The sequence below is a fragment of the Oryctolagus cuniculus genome, chromosome 2 (genome assembly GCF_964237555.1).
Source record: "Oryctolagus cuniculus chromosome 2, mOryCun1.1, whole genome shotgun sequence".
In the NCBI taxonomy this organism is placed as follows: domain Eukaryota; kingdom Metazoa; phylum Chordata; class Mammalia; order Lagomorpha; family Leporidae; genus Oryctolagus; species Oryctolagus cuniculus.
The window spans coordinates 132,697,737-132,720,355 of NC_091433.1; the positions used below are offsets into that span (position 1 = coordinate 132,697,737).

At 54.8% G+C, this 22,619-nt stretch overlaps 2 protein-coding genes across 7 annotated transcripts in view; both read left to right on the top strand.

The window, feature by feature from the left end:
- Window positions 1-22,619, top strand: part of LOC103347661 (uncharacterized) — a 151,485-nt gene that overhangs the window by 110,864 nt on the left and 18,002 nt on the right. The window lies entirely within an intron of this gene.
- Window positions 18,510-19,954, top strand: ASPRV1 (aspartic peptidase retroviral like 1). The gene has a single exon (XM_008254294.4). The coding sequence runs from the start codon at window positions 18,634-18,636 to the stop codon at window positions 19,402-19,404; it is 771 nt and encodes a 256-aa protein (XP_008252516.2). The 5' UTR covers window positions 18,510-18,633; the 3' UTR covers window positions 19,405-19,954.

Consider the following 22,619-nt stretch of genomic DNA (forward strand, 5'->3'; position numbering starts at 1 on the left):
AGCTGCCACAGTAGAGAGCTGGATCTGAAGTGGAGCAGCTGGGACTTGAACTGGTGCCCATAAGTGATACTGGCACTGCAGGCGGCAGCTTTACCTGCTATGCCACAGCACTGACCCTCATCTCATTGTTTTTTCTTCTTTTTTTTTTTTAAGATTTATTTATTTATTTATTTGAAAGAGTTACACAGAGAAAGGAGAGGCAGAGAGAGAGAGAGAGAGAGAGAGAGGTCTTCCATCCGATGGTTCACTCCCTGTTGGCCACAACGGCCAGAGCTGCACCGATCCGAAGCCAGGAGCATCTTCCAGGTCTCCCATGCGGGTGCAAGGGCCCAAGGACATGGGCCATCTTCTCCTGCTTTCCCAGGCCACAGCAGAGACCTGGATTGGAAGTGGAGCAGCTGGGACTATAACTGGCACCCATATGGGATGCCGGTGCTCAGGCCAGGGTGTTAACCCACTGTGTCACAGCACCGGCCCCATATTTTTAAAAATTTTACTTAAGGGGCAGAGACAGAGAGCTACCATCTGCTGGTTCACTCACAAATGCTCTTTTTTTTTTTTTTTAATTATTATATTTATTTGAAGGGCAGAGTGAGAGAGAAAGAGGTTTTTCAACCACTTGTTCACTCCTCAAATGGCTGGAACGACCAGAATTGGGCCAGGCCAAAGCCAGGTGCTTCATCTGGGTCTCCCACCTGGGTGAAGGGCTCCAAGGACCTGGGCCATCCTGCACTTCCCCAGGCACATTAGCAGGATCAGAAGTGGAGCAGCCAGGACTTGAGCCAGCGCCCATTTAGGATGCTTCCATTTCAGGCAGAGGCTTAACCTATTATGTTACAACGCCAACCTCTTAACTGCTCTTTTTTTTTTTTTTTTTTTTTTTTTTTTTTTTGACAGGCAGAGTTGGTGAGAGAGAGAGAGACAGAGAGAAAGGTCTTCCTTCCGTTGGTTCACCCCCCAAATGGCCGCTATGGAGCCAGGAGCCAGGTGCTTCCTTCTGGTCTCCCATGCAGGTTCAGGGGCCCAAGCACTTGAGCCATCCTCCACTGCCTTCCTGGGCTACAGCAGAGAGCTGGACTGGAAGAGGAGCAACCGGGACAGAACCGGCGCCCCAACCGGGACTAGAACCCGGAGTGCTGGCACTGCAGGTGGAGGATTAGCCTAGTGGGCCGCAGCGCTGGCCCTTAACTGCTCTTAATAGACCAGACTGGACCTGGCCAAAGCCAGGAGCTGGGAACTCAACCCAGGTCTCCCTCGTGAACGGCAGGGACCCAATTACTTGAGTCATTACCTGCTGCCTCCTAGGTTATGCATTAGGAGGAAGCTGGAATTGATAGTGGAACCAGGGCTTGAACCCAGGCTCTTGGATATGGGATATGGACATCTTAACTGCCAGGCCAAATGCCTGCCTCTCCTCCAACTTTCTTGATGAACTTATAGAAAAATGCTTCCTTACTTAACCAATTCTTACCTTTGCCAGACTCACTTGGGGAGTGAACCAGCAGAATGGAAGACCTCTCTCCCTGTGGCTCTACCTCTCTCTGTAACTCTGTCTTTCAAATAAATAAAATAATTCTGAAAGAAAGAAAGAAAGAGAGAGAGAGAGAAAGAAAGACAGGCAGGCAGAGCTATAGAGAGGAGAGAGAAAGAGATGTCCCATCCACTGGTTCACTCCTCAAATGACCGCTCCAGCCAGGGCTGTGTCAGATCGAAGCCAGGGCCATCTGCTGCTGCTGCTGCTTTCCCAGGCGCATTAGCAGGGAGCTGGATCAGAAGTGGAGCAGCTGGGCCCTGCAGGCAGCGACTTGACCTCCTGCACCACAGTGCTGGCCATGGCAATTTCTTTTTCTTTGTACTTGTGAAGACTTTCTCAGGTGGAACTGGGCCAGGCACTGTGAGAGTACAACAGAAATCCTCATTTTGCAGATGGTCACACAACAGCCCAGAGGTGCAAAGGACCTCGCCCAAGGTCACACAGCTATGGGGCGGTCTGGACCCTGGAGCTTGAGCTTCCTGCCTTTCAGCTTCGTGCTCTTTCGACAGCCTCTTACACAACTTACTGTGTGGTTGGAGAAGCAGGAATCACTCCTCTGAGACAATCACAGAAGTTGCAGAGGGGAGCAGAGTTCCCCGCGCTGGTGATTTCCCACCCACATTGGCCTCCTGCCAGTATCTTCATGCTGTTTACTTGTGAGTGCTTCTCTGGGGGTTGCATTTCTCTTTTGAGAAACTGGGAATTTCCATAATAATAATAAAAAAGACTCGGTAAAATTGAATTCTTATACCCCACCCCACACTACCAGTTCTTGTTTCTTCTCTGTGCGTGTGTTTTCTAAGGGGCTATTCTAGCACTTTCTATCTTCAGACCATTTCACATAGGTGGATATGAGTTGGCATTTTCTGTGTGTGCTTTGAATGGGGCACAATGACAGAGGAGGGGAACGGTGAGGAGGGTGGAGAGGCCACATCAGGCCATTCTGCTGGCTGGGGCCGCTCCATGCCTGGAGAGCCAGGGGGCTGCCATGTCCCGGATGAAAGGAAGGAGGCTGGGGAGGGCTTCGGTAACCCACAGCATACAGGTGTGGAAGTCTTCTGAATTAGGGTCATTGTCACCCATCATTGTCAATGTCTGCACATTCATTCACTCATTTGTTTTGTAGAACAGTTAAGAAATAATGACTTAGGGGCTAGCGCTGTGGCATAGCGGGGAAAGCTGCCACCTGTAGTGCTGGCATCCCACATGGGCGCCAGTTTGAGTCCCAGCTGCTCCACTTCCAATCCAGCTCTCTGTTATGGCCTGGGAAAGCAGTAGAAGAATGCCCAAGTCTTTGGGCCCCTGCACCCACATGGGAGACCTGGAGGAAGCTCCTGGCTCCTGGCTTCGGATCAGTGAAGCTCCGGCCATTGCGGCCAGTTGGGGAGTGAACCAGCAGATGGAAGACCTCTCTCTCTCTCTCTGCCTCTCCTTCTCTGTATAACTCTGACTTTCAAATAAATAAAAATAAATCTTTTTCTTTTTAGAAAAGAAATTACCTCTTGGGGGCAGGCATTTGGCACAATGGTGAAGATACTGCTTGGGACGTTCGCTTCCTATACTGGAGTGCCTGAGTTCAAGTTCCCAGCTCCAGCTGCCTGCTATTGTGCCCCCTGGGAGGGAGCGAGTAATAGCTCAAGTACTTGGGTCCCTGCCATCCATGTGGGAGACCAGGATGGAGTTCTGGACTCCTGACATCAGCCTGGCCCAGCCCTGGCTGGTGTAGGCATTTTGGGGAGTGAACCAGTGCATACAAGATGCCTCTCAATTTTAAATAAATAAATAGAAATTTAAAATCACCTCCGGGCAGAAGTTCTGTGTCAGGACCAGCCAGGGCTTGTTTCATACCCAGCCAAATGGCGTGGTTATATTCCCTCCTACTTAGGAGAGAATTCAGCCCCTCCATGGCCCAAGGCCTGCCTGAGGGCTCCCAGTTAGCCTCAAGGGTGCCAGAGTTGACTCCTGGCAGGTGGCTGCAGGGGCTGGTTTCTGAGCCTCCTGGGATTGGGCATCAGGGTGAAGTTTCCTGTTCACATGACCAACTCATCCAGATCCGACGGGAGGGAGTGAGGCGCTGCGGGGCTGGGCCTCACTCCCAAGGAAGATGCCTGCAGTCAGGGTGAGAGCAGTGGTGGAGGCCCAGAGCTTGCCACCCCTCCTGACCTGCACCCTAACACTGTGGGAGCAGCTGGTCAGCGTGTTGGGGGCGGGGCCACAGTGGTCACGTGTCTAACTCCTGACCTCTGGAGCGGTGAGTCCCGCAGATGGTATCTCGGTGCTTGGCCCCTCGTGAGGCAACAGAGGAGGGTGGGGGCTGAGAGAGTAGGAGGCGCACCAGTTCTTCTTTTGCGCTGTTTAGCAACTTCCGTGACTTTGGAGCAAGAACAGGTGTAACCCCCTCATGCCCTGAGGTATGCCGTCTCCAACACCTGCCTGTGGCCCTGTGGCTACGCAGAAATTGACCCTGGCTCAGTCAGAGCAAGTCCAAAACCAGAAGTAAATTCACGGACCACTGGGGAGGCCGTGGAGGCAGTCAATCAGCTGCCCTTCCAGCCCCCGGGCCCGTCAGCCAGCGCAGTCTTTGAGCACCTCCCATGTGCCGTGTGTAGTGAGGAGTGTTCTGGCTTGTAGCTCCTTCACACTCCATCCTCTCCCCTGTACACTCAGCAAGGCCCACATGTTCCCAGTGAGGCCACGGGACCACTTTCCATCTTGTGGTGCCTCTGTCCTGGGCCCCCAGCTTCCGCTTGTCCGAGGATCAGGCCTTAGCCTGGACTATCCTGGCAGCGTCTTGGTGGTGGTACTGCCAGGCCTGTGAGCCAGGGCCTGCTCTGCTGGGCGGTGGCACATGGCACTGTAGGGCAGCTGCCTGACAAGAGATGTGACAGGGTGTGAAGCTGTCATGATTCCATGACCCGGCCTCCTGGGGACAGCCTGACCTCATGGCTCCACGCCCTCCAGCATGGTTGCCACCAGAACTGGAACCTTCCCAAACTCTGCTCTGGAGCAATCCAAGACTCCTGCCCCTGCAATCCAAGCCTCTCCTAAGAGTTCTTTTTTTTAATAAATAAAAATTTATTTATTCATTTGAGAAGCAGAGTTAGAGAGAGATCTTCCATCTGCTGGTTCACAATGGCCACAGCAGCCAGAAACTCCCTCCAGGTCTCCCACGTGGCTTCCCAGCTGCATTAGCAGGGAGCTGGATTGGAAGTGGAGCATCCAGGGCTCGAACTGGCACCCGTGTGGGATGCTTGCACTGCAGGTGGTGGCTTTACCCACAGTGCCATGATGCTGACCCAAGCCACCCATCACCACCCCACCCTCCGCTTGCTCAGCTTCCAGGCCTCCAGCTGCTTGCTGCCTCCTGCCCGGTCCCTCCTCCTCCAGGTGTTTGGAGACACCTGCACTCCATTTGGGAATGCCTGGGTTTGGGTCCTGCCTTTGCTTCCGATTCCAGTTTTCCACAGATGTGAGCCCTGGGAGACAGCAGGTGACAACTCAAGTGGATGGGTCCCTGCCACCCTTGTGGGAAGACACAGAGAGTTCCTGGCTGCTGGTGTCAGCCAGTCTCAGGCCCAGCTGTTGTGGGCATTTAAAGAGTAAACCTGCATATAGAAGATCTCTCTCTCTCTCTCTCTCTCTCTCTCTCTCTGCCTTTCAAATAATTGAAGACAAATTTAAAAAGAAAAGTGTCAACCAACATTCATGATGGGAGAACACTCACTTATCACTTTTATAGTCATACAGTTCATAATAATATCCACATTCTTCCCCATACCAACACCCCACTAGGCAGGTGACTTTCTAGAAGGCTTCCCAGGACAGGGAGGGAGTCCCCGATGGCAGGAGGCCCCTAGGAGGGGTGTTCGGGTGCAAGATAGACTCCAAGCCAGCAAAGGAAGCTGGACAGAGGAGGCTGGGGTGGAGAGGGCCTGGCCCAGGGGGCAGGGCAGGTGGCTTTCTCAGCCCAGTAGGAGGCAAGGCACCATAGGAGAGCAAGAGGCAGAGAGATGAGGTGCTGAAGGGCTGTGAGGGCTTGGCCTCAGTGGTCAGCGTGGGGCCCACAGAAGGGAGCTGGGAGGACGTGGAGGCCAAGAAGGCTGCTGAGCCAGGGGGAAGCCAGAGGCTGAGGGTTCCAGCCCCCAGAGCGGGAGGGTGGAGCGCAGAGCAGGTGGAGCGGGACCAGCTTGGGTAGTCCCCCAGGACAATTCCAGGAGGGAAGCAGGACTCTGCCTGCAGCCAGTGAGTGGCTGACTCGGGATTTGAACTCCAGGTCACCTGGCTCAGCTGATAAGGCAGGGGACTGTGCAGAGCTGAATCATCCATGGCAAAGCCCCCCAGAGGAGGCAAGTTCAAGTTGCTCCTGTTTGGAGATGGCCAGGGCAGGTGTAGCCACATATCAAGGGCTTGAGGGCATCGGAAGGCTTAGCAAAGCCACCTCACATCTCTGGCCCCAATCTGGCGTCCACCTTCCAGCACATTCCTACCGCCTGATGCTCTCTCTACTCTTCCTTGTCCAGGGAATGCAACTGTGGCACATTGGCACTTACTTTTTAAAGAATATTGAATAATTCATTTTTACCATATTTTTAAGAAGCAAAGTCCATCACAGATCGGAAGTTTACAGAGGTGTTCCCATCCCTTAGAACATCCGAGAAGCCCTGTCCTACCCAGCCCTGCTACTCACATTGCTTCCCTGCTGCAAACCCTTTGTGATCCCCACCAGCTGGAACGAAGGGTGGGGACCAAGTAGAGGTTGGGGAGATTGATCTAGTGTGGCATTACTGGCATCAAGAAGAGGAGAATTTCAGTCAAATAGAAAATATCAGAATATGAATAGATTACATGCAGTAAATTTTGTTTCAGTTATTTATTTTCATTTTATTTGAAAGGCAGAGACAGAAAGGTAGATAGAGATCCTCCATCTGCTGAATGACTACCTACATGACTGCAACAGCCAGGGCTGGGCCAGGCCGAAGACAGGAGCCCAGAACTTAATCAAGGGCTCCTCCATGGCGGGCAGGCACTCAAGTGATGGAGCCATTACCCGCTGCCTCCCAGAATGCACAGGAGCAGGAAGCTGGAGTTGGAAGTGGAGTAGCCGGGACTCAAACCCAGGCACTCTGAAGCAGGACATGGGATTCCCAAGCAGTGACTTAGTCACTGCGCCAAACAAGTGTACGAATTTCTTTTTTCTTTTTTTAGAAAACTTTTATTTAATAAATATAAATTTCATCAGTACAACTTTTGGATTATAGCAGTTCTTCCCCGATAACCACCCTCCCACCCACAAACCTACTCCCTCTCCCATCCCATTCTTCATTAAGATTCATTTTTAATTATCTTTATATACAGAAGATCAACTTAATATATACTAAGTAAAGATTTCAACAGATTGTACCCACACAGACACACAAAAGTATAAAGTACTGTTTGAGTACTAGTTTTACTGTTAATTTGCATAGTACAATACATTAAGGACAGAGATCCTACATGGGGAGTAAGTGCACAGTGTCTCCTGTTATTGACACTCTTTTTTATGATGTCAGTAATCACCTGAGGCTCTTGTCATGAGTTGCCAAGGCTATGGAAGCCTCTTGAGTCCACAAACTCCAACCTTATTTAGACAAGGCCATAATCAAAGTGGAAGTTCTCTCTTCCCTTCAGAGAAAGGTACCTCCTTCTTTGATGGCCCCTTCTTTCCACCGAGATCTCACTCACAGAAATCTTTCATTTAGGTCATTTTCTGCCACAGTGTCTTAGCTTTCCATGCCTGAGAAACTCATGGGCTTTTTAGCCAGATCTGAATGCCTTAAGGGCTGATTCTGAGGCCAGAGTGTTGTTTAGGGCATTTGCCATTCTATGAGTCTGCTGTGTATCCCGCTTCCCATGTTGGGTCATTCTTTCCTTTTTAATTCTAACAATTATTAGCAGACACTGGTCTTATTTATGTGATCCCTTTGATACTTAATCCTATCTTTATGATCAATTATGAACTTAAACTGATCACTTTAACTAGTAAGATGGTATTGGTACCTGCCAACTTAATGGGATTTGGAGTCCCATGGCACGTTTCTAGCACTACCATTAGGAGTAAGTCCCAGTGAGTATGTGCTGAACTGTACATCACCTCCCTCTCTTATTCACACTCTTATTTTTAACAGGGATCAATTTTCAGTTAACTTTAAACACCTAAGAATAATTGTGTGTTAAGAGTTCAACCAATGGCATTAAGTAGAAAAAGAAAATACTAAAAAGAATAGAATAGTAAGCTGTTCCTGAACAGTCAAGACAAGGGCTGATCAAGTCATTGTTTCTCATAGTGTCAGTTTCACTTCTACAGGTTTCCTTTTAGGTGCTCAGTTATTTGTCACAGATCAGGGAGAACATATTATATTTGTCCCTTTGGGACTGGCTTATTTCACTCAGCATGATGTTTTCCAGATTCCTCCATTTTGTTGCAGATGACCAGATTTCATTTTTTTTAACCACTGTGTAGTATTCTAGAGAGTTCATATCCCATAATTTCTTTAGTCTTCTGTTGATGGGCATTTAGGTTAATACCCTGTCTTAGCTATTGTGAATTGAGCTACAATAAACATTGAGGTGCAGACAGCTCTTTTGTTTGCCAATTTAATTTCCCGTGGGTAAATTCCGAGGAGTGGGATGGCTGGGTCGTGTGGTAGGGTTATGTTCAGGTTTCTGAGGAATCTCCAGACTGTCTTCCATAGTGGCTTTACCAGTTTGCATTCCCACCAACAGTGGATTAGTGTGCCTTTTTCCCCACATCCTCACCAGCTTCTGATGGTAGTTGATTTCTGTATGTAAGCCGTTCTAACTGGGGTGAGGTGAAACCTCATGGTGTTTTGATTTGCATTTCCCTGATTGCTAGTGATCCTGAACATTTTTTCATGTGTCTGTTGGCCATTTGGATTTCCTCTTTTGAAAAATGTCTGTTTAGGTCCTTGGCCCATCTCTTAAGTGGGTTGTTTGTTTTGTTGTTGTGGAGTTTCTTGATCTCTTCGTAGATTCTGGTTATTAATCCTTTATCAGTTGCATAATTTGTAAATGTTTTCTCCCATTCTGTCGGTTGCCTCTTCACTCTCCTGACATTTCTTTTGCAGTAAGTATACGAATTTCATGTAATTTAATGCATCTGTGTATGCAATTAAGATGAAGAATGCCTTACTTACCAGGGCCACAGTAAAAAAAAAAAAAAAAGCCACAGTGGTCAGGCACTGCTTTGTGGGAAGAGGGTGAGGATGAGCTGGATTTGGACATCCTGGTTGTGTACGAGCAAAAGCCCAGAAACATCATGCCCTTCCCGTGACTTGGCCAGTGCTGCAGCTCTGGGAGTCTGCGTCCAGCCCTCGGGAGCGCTCAGGTGGCCTGAGGATGTAGTCCCGTGATGGGAGCTTAGAGGAGGGAGTCTCTAAGGAGGGGAAATCAAGGGGTCTCCTGGAGGTGGCAGTGCCTCAGCTGACTCCTGAGGGAAGCACTTGGGTCGTCAGAACAGGGGGTGGGGAGGACTCAGCTGGCGGATGAGTGTCTTGTGAAAAGGCTGGAGAATGCCTGTCCTGTCCGGGGCTCTGCAAGCATCGAGTGTAGGTGGAGCCCGTGCTAGCAAGGGAGGCTTCATTTTGGCATGAGGAGCCCTGGAGGAATTCCGAGCAGAGTGACTGAGTGGGCTCACATCTCTGGAGGATGACTCCCGCGGCCCTGAGGAGGGCAGATCAGCCCGAGGAGCCGACGAGTGGGGAGACCAGTGGGACAGCTACAGCACCAGGGCGGCCTGAACTAGGGCAGTGGAGTGAGGGCGGCTGGGGCGGGTGGGTGGAGGAGGAGACTCAGATCGGGTGGGGAGAGGAAAAGGGAGGTGTTGCTGACTCCACCCACTGGCTGGACAGTGGTGCCATGTGACCAGCACAGAGCACGGGCCGCAGAGGGTGGCTGGAGCGATGACAAGTGTGATGTTGAAAGGTGCGCTTGTGGGAGGGCGTGCCAGGTGGGCAGCAGGATGGAGGAGACAGGAGAGGCCAGGGATGCAGCCTGGGCATGAGGCCCCTGGCCTTGGAGGGTTCATAGTGCGAACTCTGGGAGCCACCTCTAGGATGTGCCCACAACAGACGGAGCCAGGTGGTCGTACAGATAGACCCTCCAACACCCGGGTCCCAGAAACCAGCAGGCAGAGAAGGCCTGGAGGAAAGTCCACAATGCAAAGGTTCACAAGACCCGAGTCCCCTGAGGCCGAGAGCACGCAAGTGGCAGCTTAACCTGCTGCACCACCACACCTGCCTCGAGTTTTATGTTATTTGAGAGGTAGAGAAAAGGAGAGTGGGGGAGATGGACAGAGAGAGCTCTCGTCGTTCGTTCACTCCCCAGTGCTCACGACTCAGTCTGGGTCTCCCACATGAGTGACAGGGACCCAAGTATTGAGAGACATCACCTGCTGCTTCCCAGAGTGCACAGGAGGAGGAAGTTGGAGTCGGGAGTGGAGCCAGGACTCGAACCCAGGCCCTCTGCTATGGGATGGAGGTGTCCTAGCCGGCATCTTAACCACCAGGCCAAATATCTGACCCAAGTTTCTTCACATTTAAATGACTTTCTTAGAGAAGATACCATTAAGATCATGAGTGGCTACCCCAAAGGCACTATTGTCTCTGCTTTGGTATGGTTCTTTCTGATCGTGTTTATGCATATGTATGAAATATGTTTAAAACAGTGAGTTTTTTTTTTCTTAAAAGATTATTTATTTGAAAGGCAGAGTGAGTGACAGAGAGAAAGAAGTATCTTCTGTCTGCTAGTTCATCCCCAGATGGCCTCAACAGCCAGGGCTGGGCCAGGCTGACGCCAGGATCTGTGAACTCCATCTGGGTCTCCCGTATGAGTGGCAGGGGTCCAAGCAGGCTTAACCCACTTGCGGACATCCATCAGACCATTTGTCTGCAGACTGACCCCGCCCGCAGAAGCCTTCCTGCCTGGGCGTCCACTTGCATGGAGGGCCCGGGTCTCACTCCCCAAGCCCTGCTCTGGATGGTCAGCCGCAGAATCAGCCCAAGCTTTTGACTCGTGGATGCCCTCAGTTCCTGGTTTTGGCGCTCAGGCAAGCTTCCCCTGGAACATTCCTTTGAGTTTTGTTTGTATTCGGTGCTGTTGGTTGATTGCTGGTGGGAGGCATTACCCAGTGCTCCCGGGGCCATCGTGTTGGCCCCCAGCCTCCCACTGTGTGTGGTGCGCCTCTCGCACTCGTCTCTGGATTCTCAGGATCTGCAGCTGAGATCTCACCTGTGAACTCGGGAGGGTAGGGCTCGGGTCTGATTCATCTCCCAGGGTGAGGCAGAGTCGGCCTCGATAAATGTGTGTGGAATTCCGTCAGCCCACTCACTCGGTGCTGTCCGTCGCCATGCATGCCATGGCTCTCCAAGCGCCGGACGCCGGATTGCACCAGCAGCCTGGTGCCCGGCACGTGGCAGCTGCTCACTGAATGCTGAGGCCATGGAGACTTGCACGCATGTCAGGGCTCTGCTGGGTTTGCCTGCTTCCCTTCCCTGCCTCTCCCGCTTCCTCTCATGCCGGAGGGAGGTGCCCCTCAGTGCCCGCCGCCCGCCACCTCCGAGTGTCAGGAGCAAAGCTGGCCTGGCAGTGGAGTCCGAAGAAGCAGCTCCCGGCCGAGAGGGTCCCGTGACATCCTCGCTCTCAGTGCTAGTGAGACCAGTTGGAGGTTGCCTCTGAGGCATTCAAAGCTGTATGCAAGTCCCACACATGTCCAGCTCCCAGCCGAGTTGTCCGCTCTCATTAGGAGCCCGCTCGGACCTGGAGATGACCCAGTACGTATCTTTCGGTTGCCTGAATAGTTCATAAATTGCAGGGACGTTTGTCAAAGGCAGTTTAATGTCCCCAAGGCTGTTTGGACCTGTCTTACAAGTCCTGCCCCCAACCTTGGCTGCGTGGCAGGGACCCTGTGGTGGGTGGGGGAGGGGAATAGGGTCTGCCTGGGTCTTTCCTTGGAGCCCTGGACCTCCGTGGTCTGAGGAGGGTGGCAGGAACTGGGACAGGAAGGGATGAGGGCTTGGTCAGGGTGAGGGCACAAGGAACTGAGGAAAAGGTTCCCACCCAGTTGGGAGGGCTGGGCCCTGGGTAGGGGACAGGAGAGGCCTTCAGGATGTCTTAGTAATCTTGATATTTGATTGAGAGATAAAAACGGAGAGAACCTGTTTTGGCAAAATTAGGTTTCTAAGAGTTAGCACCCTTTTCTGACCACAGTCCTTGGCCTTGGCCCTGACCCCAGGCCTGGAGGGTTCTGGATGGCGTGGGGGCCCAGGATGAGTGTTCCCAGGGTGAGGACTTGGCACCAGGCATCTTGCTGTCTGCTGGCGTTGGATCCTGTGGTGGGCATCGCTGACAATCCTTGCTGGTGGGCAGGTTCCCAAGCTGAGCAGTAAGGGAGTGAGGGCAGGCCGCCCGGGGGGAAGTGAGGCTCTGGACCAGCAGAGAGTCGGGGATGTGCCCCAGGGGCGGGAGCACGCAGGTCCCCAGTGGAGCAATGGCCTGTTGGTGAGGGCCATGGCAGGGGCCCCAGGAGGGGGCCAGGTGTGGGGAAGGCGTCCTGCCAAAACAGCCGTGGTCATGGCTGGGCGTGAGTGCCGGGGTCTGCGGGCCGTTGGTTTGGGGAGAAGCAGCCTGCTGGGGCCTCGGATTTCTCATCACACCCAGAAGCCTGGGCTCGGATCAGAACCCCCGACCTGATGTTTGTGGCAAATTCACCTCTTGGTTTCTCTTGTCAGCTTGACCTGGTGCCATGCACCTGCAGCAGGATGCTGGCAGCAGAATGCAGCTGTGGCACCAACCCTATGCACGCATGCTCACACCAGCCTAGGCATGGGGCACCTGGGGATGGGCCGGTGCTAAGTTGTACAGGACGGGGGTTAGGCAAGCACGGGAAGGGGACTTAGCTGTTGGGAAGTGTGCCCAAAGGAAGGGAGAAGGGGGCCTCCTGTGCTTGCCCTCACAGGGTTTCAGGGAGCAGAAGGCAGGCTGACCCACTTAGAAACCGGCTCCTTTCAAAGCCTCGTGGCTGAGACAGGGGCTGCTTTAAGTGGGTCAGCCTGGATATACGCGTTGATCTTAAACTCTTCAAAACTTGGCTATTAAACGTCCGTATCCTGTTTTCATTAGCTTGTGAGCCACAGAGCCCCGCCTGCTTTTCTGAAGCGGCAAGTGTGCCCAGAGGCTAATAAACAGCAGACGCTGCCAATAAATAGGATTTTAACACTCACTGTCCGTGTGGGTGCAAATAAACCTGGGAAATGAAAGGTGGGAGTCGAGCTGTTCATGCGCGTTACACAGTTTCTGAGCTGTTTTGAACTGAGAGCTGCAGTGTGACTGTGTATGTCTGTTTTACAGGTGCAGGGCTGTGTACTGTGTGGTGAGTGTGCTTTTGTGGACAGTGTGTGTGGAAAGGAGTATGCTATGTGCGTGTGCGTGTGTGTGTGTGTGTGTGTGAGAGAGAGAGAGAGAGAGAGAGAGAGAGAGAGAGAGAGAGAGAGAATCAACCACCAAGGGCAGGTGTTTGGTCAGTGATTGGGATCTCCATGTCCCACATTGGAGCGCTTTGGGTTCCAGTCCCAGCTCTGCTGTTGACTCCAGTTTCCTGCTAATGGGTACCATGCAGCAGGTGATGGCTCAAATCATTAGGTCCCCACCACTCGTGTGAGAGACCTGGACGGAGTTCCTGGCTCCCAGCTTTGGCCTGGCCCAGTCCTGGCTGTTATAGGCCTTTGGAGAGTGAGCCAGCAAATGGGAGATCTTTGTCTCTTTCAAATGAAAAAAATATAAATAAAAGACTCCACTGGGGCCGGCACCGTGGCTCACTTGGTTAATCCTCCGCCTGCGGCACCAGCATCCCATATGGGCACCGGGTTCTAGTCCTGGTTGCTCCTCTTCCAGTCCAGCTCTCTGCTGTGGCCCAGGAAGGCAGTGGAGGATGGCCCAAGTGCTTGGGTGCCTGCACCTGTGTGGGAGACCAGGCGGAAGCACCTGGCTCCTGGCTTCGGATCAGCGCAGCGCAGCGCCAGCCATGGCAGCCATTTGGGGGGTGAACCAATGGAAGGAAGACCTTTCTCTCTGTCTCTCTCTCTCACTGTCTAACTCTGTCAAATAAATAAATAAATAAAAGTGCAGTAGGAAAACATGGACCATGGTTATTTAAAAAAAAAAAAGAGACTCCACCACCAGATTGGCTGGAGACAAAACCAGCTCCGTAATTTGCAGGGGCCTGGTGCAAAGACCAGAGTGTGGGCCTGAATTTCCAGGGGGCAACCACAGGGCATGAGACTAAGCCAGGGGCTTCTTGGTGTTCAGGGGAGGTACCCACCTTTGGTGCCAGGCCTGACGGGAGGGAGTGCACTGCCTCGTCGCCCTTCAGCCTCCTTGCTCCTTGAAAAATCCTGGCGCCCCCTCTGCCCTCCCGCTGACTATGACCCCACAGGGTGGGGAGGAGGCCGAGGCAGCCTGCAGAGGGGCTGCAGGGGCGGCTGCCAGGACCTGGCCTCTGCTGACGCTCCCGTTCCATTCGGGGCCTCCATGGACTGTCTGTCACCCTCAGCACCTTGCGCCAGAGCCGGCTCTTTAGAAGGTCGGGTCCCTGGGCCGGCGCCGTGGCTCACTTGGTTAATCCTCTCCTGCGGCACCAGCATCCCATATGGGCGCCGGGTTCTAGTCCTGGTTGCTCCTCTTCCAGTCCAGCTCTCTGCTGTGGCCCGGGAGGGCAGTGGAGGATGGCCCAAGTGCTTGGGTCCTTGTACGCGCATGGAAGACCAGGAGGAAGCACCTGGCTCCTGGCTTCGGATCGGCGTAGCTCTGGCCGTAGCGGCCATTTTGGGGGGTGAACCAACAGAAGGAAGACCTTTCTCTCTGTCTCTCTCTCTCCCACTGTCTAACTCTGTCACAAAAAAAAAAAAAAAAAAGAAGGTCGGGTCCCCTCCCAGCCCACCACTCCCACCTGCACTGTGGGTCCCCGCCTGCCACCCTTCAGGCTCCTCTCCCCCCGGAACTGTGCACCCCAGAAGTCATCAGACAGCAGCATCTGTCTGGGGAGCAGGGGGTTCCCTGCAGCAGACCGAGGCCGCCCTGGCTCACGACGATTTGCTGAATGCTCCTGGGGGAGCCGAGCAGCAGCGGGGCAGAATTCGCTGGCAGAGCTCCCAGCCCACAACCCTGCAGGCAGGAGTGTGGCGGGCGGGGATGCCCCAGTCCTTCCTGTTGATTGTCCTGGTTTGCCTCTTCTCGGGTCAAGGGCAGCGTGCCTGCTTGCGAGCACACTCAGGAGATGCTAATGGGTACTAATGAGGGTGTCCTGCCTCAATACCGATATTGTCAATAATTAGCTGGAATTTCCTGGGCGCTGGGAGGAGGCAATGCCACCTGGCCTGGCTCGGCTGGTTTAGCTCATTCACGTACCAGCAGCATAGCCATTCCAAGGTCCTTGGGTACTTCCGGGGTACTGGCATCTCCCAGGAGTTAAGGGTACATGAGAGCCCCTCCTCCACCACGCTCTGATCCTAGCCATGGACAGGCTCCCAAATTCAGCCACAGGCTGACCCCGACTCCTCCCATAAGATCCCAGGGTGCAGCTGTGTGAACAGATGCAACCTGGGAGGCCTCCCTGGGGAGGCGGCCTGCCTCAAGTCACAGCAACCCAGAGACATGGAGATGGGGGAGGGGGCAAGGTGGGTGCCAGGTCTTTGCTCAGAGAAGTGATTTAGGCCCACGTGGCTGAGGTGGGGTGGGAACTGTTATGGACTTACTCAGCACTGGTAACAGGGCTTTGCCTGCATCAGACAAGGTCACCAAGGCCACCATACAAGGGAGTGATGACAAACTGGCTTTCCAGGGAAGAAAAGAGTCTAGATTTAGCATTTGCCAATTTTTTTAAAAGACTTATTTATTTGGAAGCAGAGTTAACAGAGAGAGAGAGAGAGGAAGAAACAGAGCGAGATCGTCCATCCTCTGATTCACTCTTCAAATGGCCGCAGTAGCTGGGCTGGGCCAAGCCAAAGCCAGGCGCTTCATCTGGGGCTCCCATGTGGGTGCAGGGGCCTAAGCACTTTGGGCCATCTTCTGCTGCCCTCCTGGGCACATTAGGGAGCCACATCGGAAGTGGAGCTGCCAGGGCTCGAACCAGCGCTCATCTACAATGCCAGCAGTGCAGGCAGCGGTCCGACCTGCTGCGCCACAATGCCAGCCCCATCATTTGCCAATTTTTGTGGTATAAATACTCGCATCAAGCCCAATTTCAAGCTGCCACTTGGCTGTTCCTGAATATTTAACAATCAATTCTTGCCTACTGGCCACTGAGCCCACTACCCTAATCAGAAGCCCCCACCTAAGATCTCTCCCAGACTTCCCCAGACCTAAGATCTCTCTCCTGAGCCCAGCACCCCACTTCCTTGGCTTTGCAAAATGCTCTTACCCAGCCTCTGGCTGGCTCAGGGCCTGAGAAAGGCTGTTTAAGCTCCTTGTGCCCAAGAGTCCTGGAGTAAGGGCTGGTGTGCCTTGCAGGCACCCACGCTCACACAGGTGATGGATATGAAATGACTTTGCCAAAGTGAGATCAAACCAAATCTAGGGACGTCCCAAGGGACCACCTCTTCGTAGCTTAAGAGCCATGGTGAGTGCTGACTTCCACATCTACCCTCGTGGTTTGAAAGGCGTTTGGGGATGGCCCCATCCGAGTGTATGTGCTGACAGGTCCCCCTCCCTGGGTCACGTGCTTGCCTCCTCACTCACTCCCACTTCCGGGGACCAGGTGTCTGATGTGGTGAGTACCAGGGAGCCAGGAAGCCACAGGGTCTGTGCCCTGGGTCACAGAACAACGCCCATCCCAGAGGCTGGGAATCTCTCCACAAACCCCATTTGCAGAAGGGGTTTCCTGTTCTTGCCGGGCCCTGTCTATGGACACAGGTGCTATCATTGTGCAATCCTCTCCAAGACCCACCTGGTCTTGACACCTTGCCAGTGACTCTATTTCCCCTTCCTCTGGGCGCCTGGAATGCCACCACGGCCCCACCTTAGCCAGGCAGCTGAGCTGAGAGGTGTGAACCCAGCTGCCTCTCCACTGGCTCACCGCGTCTGGTGGAAGGCACGGGAGACCGCAGCAGCAGGTGAGGGTCTCACAGCGTGGTTGGGTGATGCCAGAGTACTCGTGGGACTTAACCAGGCACAGGGTGGTAAGTGGCATAGGGGGTTGATGAGGAGTTCCAGGCCGGGAATAACAGCCCCAGAGCCACAGGTGTGCGGCTGAGCCCTCAATACTCCCCCTGCCCCGCCTCCTTACTCTCTTCTGCTCAGTGAATAGCTCGCTGTCAGCCATGAGCCTGGCAGAGAACACTCTCAGATCCCACAGTAGGTCTCGCTGAGGGATGCAGACAACCCCACACGCCAGCTCGGGGAGCCCCAGGCTGCCGCATCGCAGGAATGAGCCATCGGAGCACCCTGTGACACAGGATGGGAACAGGGGAGAAGGCTCCATGGAGGAGGCGACATTTGGATGGACTCATGGAAGTGGGCGGTGCCATCTCCCTGCACAGGCCCAGGTCAGGCCTCTGGCCCGCAGACCTGCAGATCTGCTCCGTGGGCCTCTGCAAGACGTCCAGAGCTGCCCCTCAGCTCCAGCAGCAGGGGCCACGCCCACAGCCCCTCCAGCCAAAGCCTCCCGGGTCCTCAGCATCAGCATGGCCAACACCATGGCCAAGCCTCCCCCTCGAAAAACGAAAGCGGCAGTGACAGCCCCTCCCCCAGCTTGCTTGTGCCATAAACGGCCCAGGCCAAGAGTGGGAGAGGAGGGGCTTTGTTGCCTTGGAAAAGGGCTCTTGGGAGGGCTCCTGGAGAGTGAGGGGGGCCAGGCAGGGAAGGGACAATAAGCATGGGTGGCACCCGATGGGACCCGCCCCCACCCACGGTGGAAGCCGGACCCTGGATTCCCGCATCCGCTCTCAGAAGTTCAAGATCACACCAGCCACTTGCGGGCCTTAATGAGAGCCCACAGGCTGAGGCCGAGCTCCAGAAACGGCTGACTGGATTAGGAGTGATCAATGAGAGCAAATTCCTGCAGCAGCTGAGTTCCTGTGAGATGATTGTATGTGAGTGTGAATGTGACGGTGCGTGTGTGCCTTGTATGACAGTGTGTGAATGTGTATATATGTGTGACTGAGTGTGTGAATGTGAGAGTCTGTGTGTCCGTGGCTGTGAATGTGTGTGTATGTGTAAGCATGAGACTGTGTGCATGTGTATGTATGGTGTGTGTGTGTGTGTGTGTGTGTGTGTGGCTGAGTATGCACGTGTGTGTGTAAGCTGAGTGATGGTGTGTGTGAGTGTGCGTCCTCACTCATTTGAAGCCCATTTCTGTGCACTCTCGATTCTGGGACCTTGCTCTGTCTCCCTCTCCAGGGAGTCACAGAGGCCCCCATACTCGGGGAATGTGTGAGAGATGCCTGCCCAGTGAATGCAAGCTCCCTTTCTGTGGCCAGACTGGCCCAGGTAGGGGGGAGGGTGAGGCCAAAGGGGCTTCCCCAGCCTGAAGGGTGCCGGCCTCTGGTCCTGCCTCCCCTTCTCCCACTGATGACAGAGATGACACACACCGGGTGTCCTCACCTCGGTTGTTCTGGGACACAGGCTGGGAAGGGGACCTGGGGAGCCCCCTCCCCGCTGGGACTGCCTTTCTCGCCACGTGGGCTGGCCTGTCTGTCCTGGGATGGATGCAGAAGGGCGAGGCACCCATCCTGCTAGTCGGGCAGGATACTGGTGGGAGGGCGGGACCAGGAGGGGTGGGGCTTCCAGAACAAAGGAGAATGGGGAGCCCTGGGGGCCCAGGCTCAGCATCAAAAAGCCTGTGCAGAGCGAGCAGGCCACACAGTGCCTGCCTCTGCGCCCAGCAGCCAGCCAGCCAGCCAGGCCCCTGTCCTCCTGCTTGCCCACGCCGGGCGAGTGCACACCGCCTGCTCAGAGAGGCCCTGCTCTCCAGCGTGATTGCGCCCACACTGCTCTGTGGCTTGCTCTACCTGGCGTGGGTCGCCGCTGAAGTTCCAGAAGGCAGCAGAGGGATGGCCGCCAGCAGAGCCAGGAGCCAGGAAGGCCGCCGGGCACGCACTTTCCTCCCGGAGACTTTTGACGGAGCCAATGTAGCCCCGAGCCTCTGGCTGCACCGCTTCGAGGTCATCAGCGACCTCAACGAGTGGGACCATGCCACCAAGCTCAGGTTCCTGAAGGAGGCCCTCAGGGGAGACGCCCTGGAGGTCTACAGTGGACTTGGTGCCCAGGACCAGGGGGACTACGGAGCTGCGCGAGAGGCCCTCCTGCAGGCCTTCGGGGGCCCCGGGGCCGCCTCCGGCCCCCGGCCCAAGGAGATCGTGTTCGCCAACAGCATGGGTAAGGGCTACTACCTCAAGGGGAAGATTGGCAAAGTGCCCGTGAGGTTCCTGGTGGACTCCGGGGCCCAGGTGTCCGTGGTGCACCCCAGCTTGTGGGAGGAAGTCACCGACGGCGACTTGGACACCCTGCGGCCCTTTGAGAATGTGGTGAAGGTGGCCAACGGGGCAGAAATGAAGATCCTGGGCGTGTGGGACACAGTGGTGTCCCTGGGCAAGCTGAAGCTGAAGGCCGAGTTCCTGGTGGCCAACGCGAGCGCGGAGGAAGCCATCATCGGCACGGACGTGCTGCAGGACCACAACGCCGTCCTGGACTTCGAGCATCGCACCTGCACCCTGAAGGGGAAGAAGTTCCGCCTCCTGCCCGTCGGGGGGTCTCTGGAAGACGAATTTGACCTGGAGCTCATAGAGGAGGAGCCCTCCCCCGAGCAGGAGCTCTCCTATTGAGAAGCCCCTCTTCCCGCCCAGGCCCGGTGTGTGTGGGGGGGTCACATCCTCAGGGGGAGTTCCTGGGCTTAGCTGTCCTGCACAACCCACTCTTCTCCTCTTCCCCTCCCTCTGCAGGGCCTTACCCTGCCCCTGGGGATGGGGGGAGGTTTCCAGGGAGCAGGCACAGGGGAGGGAGAGCAGTGGGGGGAGGGTCCCCGTGGTCACCAAGCTGCTGTTGGTGGCAAAGACAGAAAGGCTGGAGAAGTTTCCAAGGGAACCGGGATTGTTGGTCTTTGGGTGGGAACTCGGGGACCCCTTCAGATCCCCTGAGGTGTAGCCTGGTCACCTTCAGGCTCAGGAAGCCTGCTCAGCGGGGCTCGGGCCTGGCTGCAGGATCCTCGGAGCCAGGCCCAGCTGGCAGGTGACAGGTGCGGAAGGATGCCTCCCTGGTGACTCTTCCCACCTGCGCAGGCCCAGGTTTCCTTCTGTCATTTGCTTTGAACCCCACTGAGCCTGTGCCAATAATCCAGATACTTCAATACCCAATAAAGACCGATTCGTGCAGAAAGCATGCCGTATGTTGCTTGGGGTTGAATGGAATGAATGGGGTGGGGGAGGCCAGGGGAAATGTCAGCGACAAGGGAGCTTCAAGGACTCGCCGAGAGCCCGGGCTGGATGTCAGACAACTTGTGCAGTGACTGTGTATCTTGGGTTTTCTAAGACAGCCTTAATTCTAAACATGTGGCTTCATTCCCTCCATAACTTCTCCTATTATTTATTTTTAAAGATTTATTTATTTGAAAGGCAGAGTTTGGGAGGGGAGAGAAACAGAGCTTCCACCTGCTGGTTCATTCCCCAAATGGCCGCCAGTGGCCAGGGCTGGGCCAGGCTGAAGCCAGAAGCCAGGAGCCAGGAGCTTCTTCTGGGTTTCCCATGTGAGTGCAGGGACTTGGGCTATCTCCTGCTGCTTTCTAAGGCCGTTAGCAGGGAGCTGGATTTGAAGTGGAGCAGCCAGGACGCGAACCTGCACCCATATGGGATGCCGGCATTGCAGATGGCAGCTTTACCCACTGCACCACAGCTCCAGCCCCTCCTATCAATTCTAATAATCGAATCGTAATCTTTAATTATTTCAATCAATAATATTTTGGCACCCAAATTGCCCCTTATACCCAAAAGTGACACAAAAGTTATTTGTGAGATGCCTTGATTGAGGACTGGAAAAGCGTGGTTATTGCAAATAAATGAGTTACCTCCCGGGCAAGTAAGTTCTCATGGCCACCCCTGAGCCGGAACGCAAGGCAGAAAGCAAGGCCGGGGGACAGTGCTGACCTGCGTGGGGCTGCCCAAGGGGCTTCTGGAGGACGGGGAGGAGGCAGCAGTAGGGGTTCCCACAGCTTCTTCCTGGAGGGAATTGTAACGGGGTCTGGAAGCGGAGAGGACATGCAGAGCGGGGACATCCCCAGGCCTGGGGACGGAGGTGCCCCTCTCTGTGTTTGCTGCCAACGTCTTGCTTCTTCCTCTGGGACTCAGCAGGGCTGGGAGGCTGCAAAGCCAGCAACCCAAAGGGAGAAGCTGAGAGGATGGAACTTTCCAGAAGGGAACAGATCTGTTCCAAATCTCAGGCCTCCCAACCAAGTACATCAGGGGAGCCGTGGCCCATACCCTCCAAGCTGAGCGTGGGCCCCGGAGGGCACAAGACAGTGGGTGCAAGGCCTGAGGCTGGGACATGTGGCACCTTGGCACCTCCAGGGAGCCCAAGGGACCCAGAGCTTGGACAGCCTCTTGATGGGAGGCATGAAGGGCCATTTTCCCTTCCTGAGGATGTGGGGTGTGTCTCTTCTAGAAGTTTCCACTTGGACAACTCCCGAAGGAAAGACAAGCAGCCTGAGCAGGAGCTGGAAGACAGGTGGAGTCTTCTTGAGAAGTTGCTGGGCGCTTGCCTCTGCACCTCTCGAAGCCTACCTGAGCCAACCACCACCCAGCCCCTGACCCCAGCCCCTTCCTCCTGCAGGGCACCCCGCGACTCCCCTGGGAACTGAGGCATGGCTCAACCCTAACCCCAGGGCTCACTAAAGTCCTCCCTGGGCAGCTGGGCATCTTAACAGCCCCAGTCAGTACCTGTGGGGTGGAGGGCAGGTGCAGCACGGGGGGGCGGGGGAGCGGAGGCCTGGAGAGGGGGCTGGTCTTGAGCCTCCTCAGTCTGGCATCTCCTTGTCTGGTCTGTTTTTCAGCTCTCTTCTCGGCTGTGTCACGAATACTGTGAAACAACCCAGGTGGCACCTCCCCATGACCTGTTTTCCTCTGCATCCTTCCAATCCTAGCCACGTGCGGGGCTGATGGAGGGAAGGTGTTTGGTGGGGAGGGGGCTGGAGAGTTGAGTGACCAGGCCAGAACCCAGGGCACCAGCTAAGCCGTCCCTGTCCTTCCCCCCCAACACACACCAAGGAGCTGAGCCCTACTTTGGGCCCTCTGGGCCGGCTCCCAGCCATCGACCTCTCGTGGGGCAGCAGGCTGCTGGACAGGCCCAGGGAGGGGTGGGTCTGTGACCTGGAGCGGGCATGAGACCAGGGCAGGGCCGCGTGGGTGTGAGAGTCATTACAAATGCGGCCGTGGGAAGGTGGGGCCTGCCCTCCTGAAGCCGGTATCAAAGGGGGAGCCAGGGAGGGAAGCCAGGAGAAGCGGGTCGTAGCCACATCACAGAGGGCTTGCTGCACAGTGAGGAGCTCACACCTGACCCCTGTCTGAGCCGGGAGGAGCACAGGCAGGAGCCTCTGGCTGTCAGATGGAATCACACAGCAGCAAGAATCCAGTTTGCCAGCGAGGTCTGACGGAGACGATGATAAGGAGGGTGCAGGCTGAAGGTTTTTGTTTCTTGGGACAGAGGGAGGGGCAGAGAACTCTCATCCACTGGTTCATTCCCCAGATGCCTGCAACAGCTGGGGCTGGGCCTGTGGAAGCCAGGAGCTGGGAATGCAATCCAGGTCTCCCACCTGGGAGGCAGGGACCCAACTACTTGAGCTGACACCACTGCCTCACAAAGCGAGCGTTAGCAGGAAGCTGGAACTGGGAGCTGGGGACTTGAACCCAGGCACTCCGAAATGGGGTGTAGCTGTCTTTTTTTAAAAAAGATTTATATATTTATTTATTTGAAAGGCAGAGTTACAGAGAGGCAGAGAGAGAGAGAATCTTCCATCCGCTGGTTCACTTCCCAAATGGCCACAATGGCCAGA

Coding starts and splice junctions, on each gene's coding strand:
- ASPRV1 (XM_008254294.4), top strand. CDS start 18,634: ATGGCCGCCAGCAGAGCCAGGAGCCAGGAAGGCCGCCGGGCACGCACT.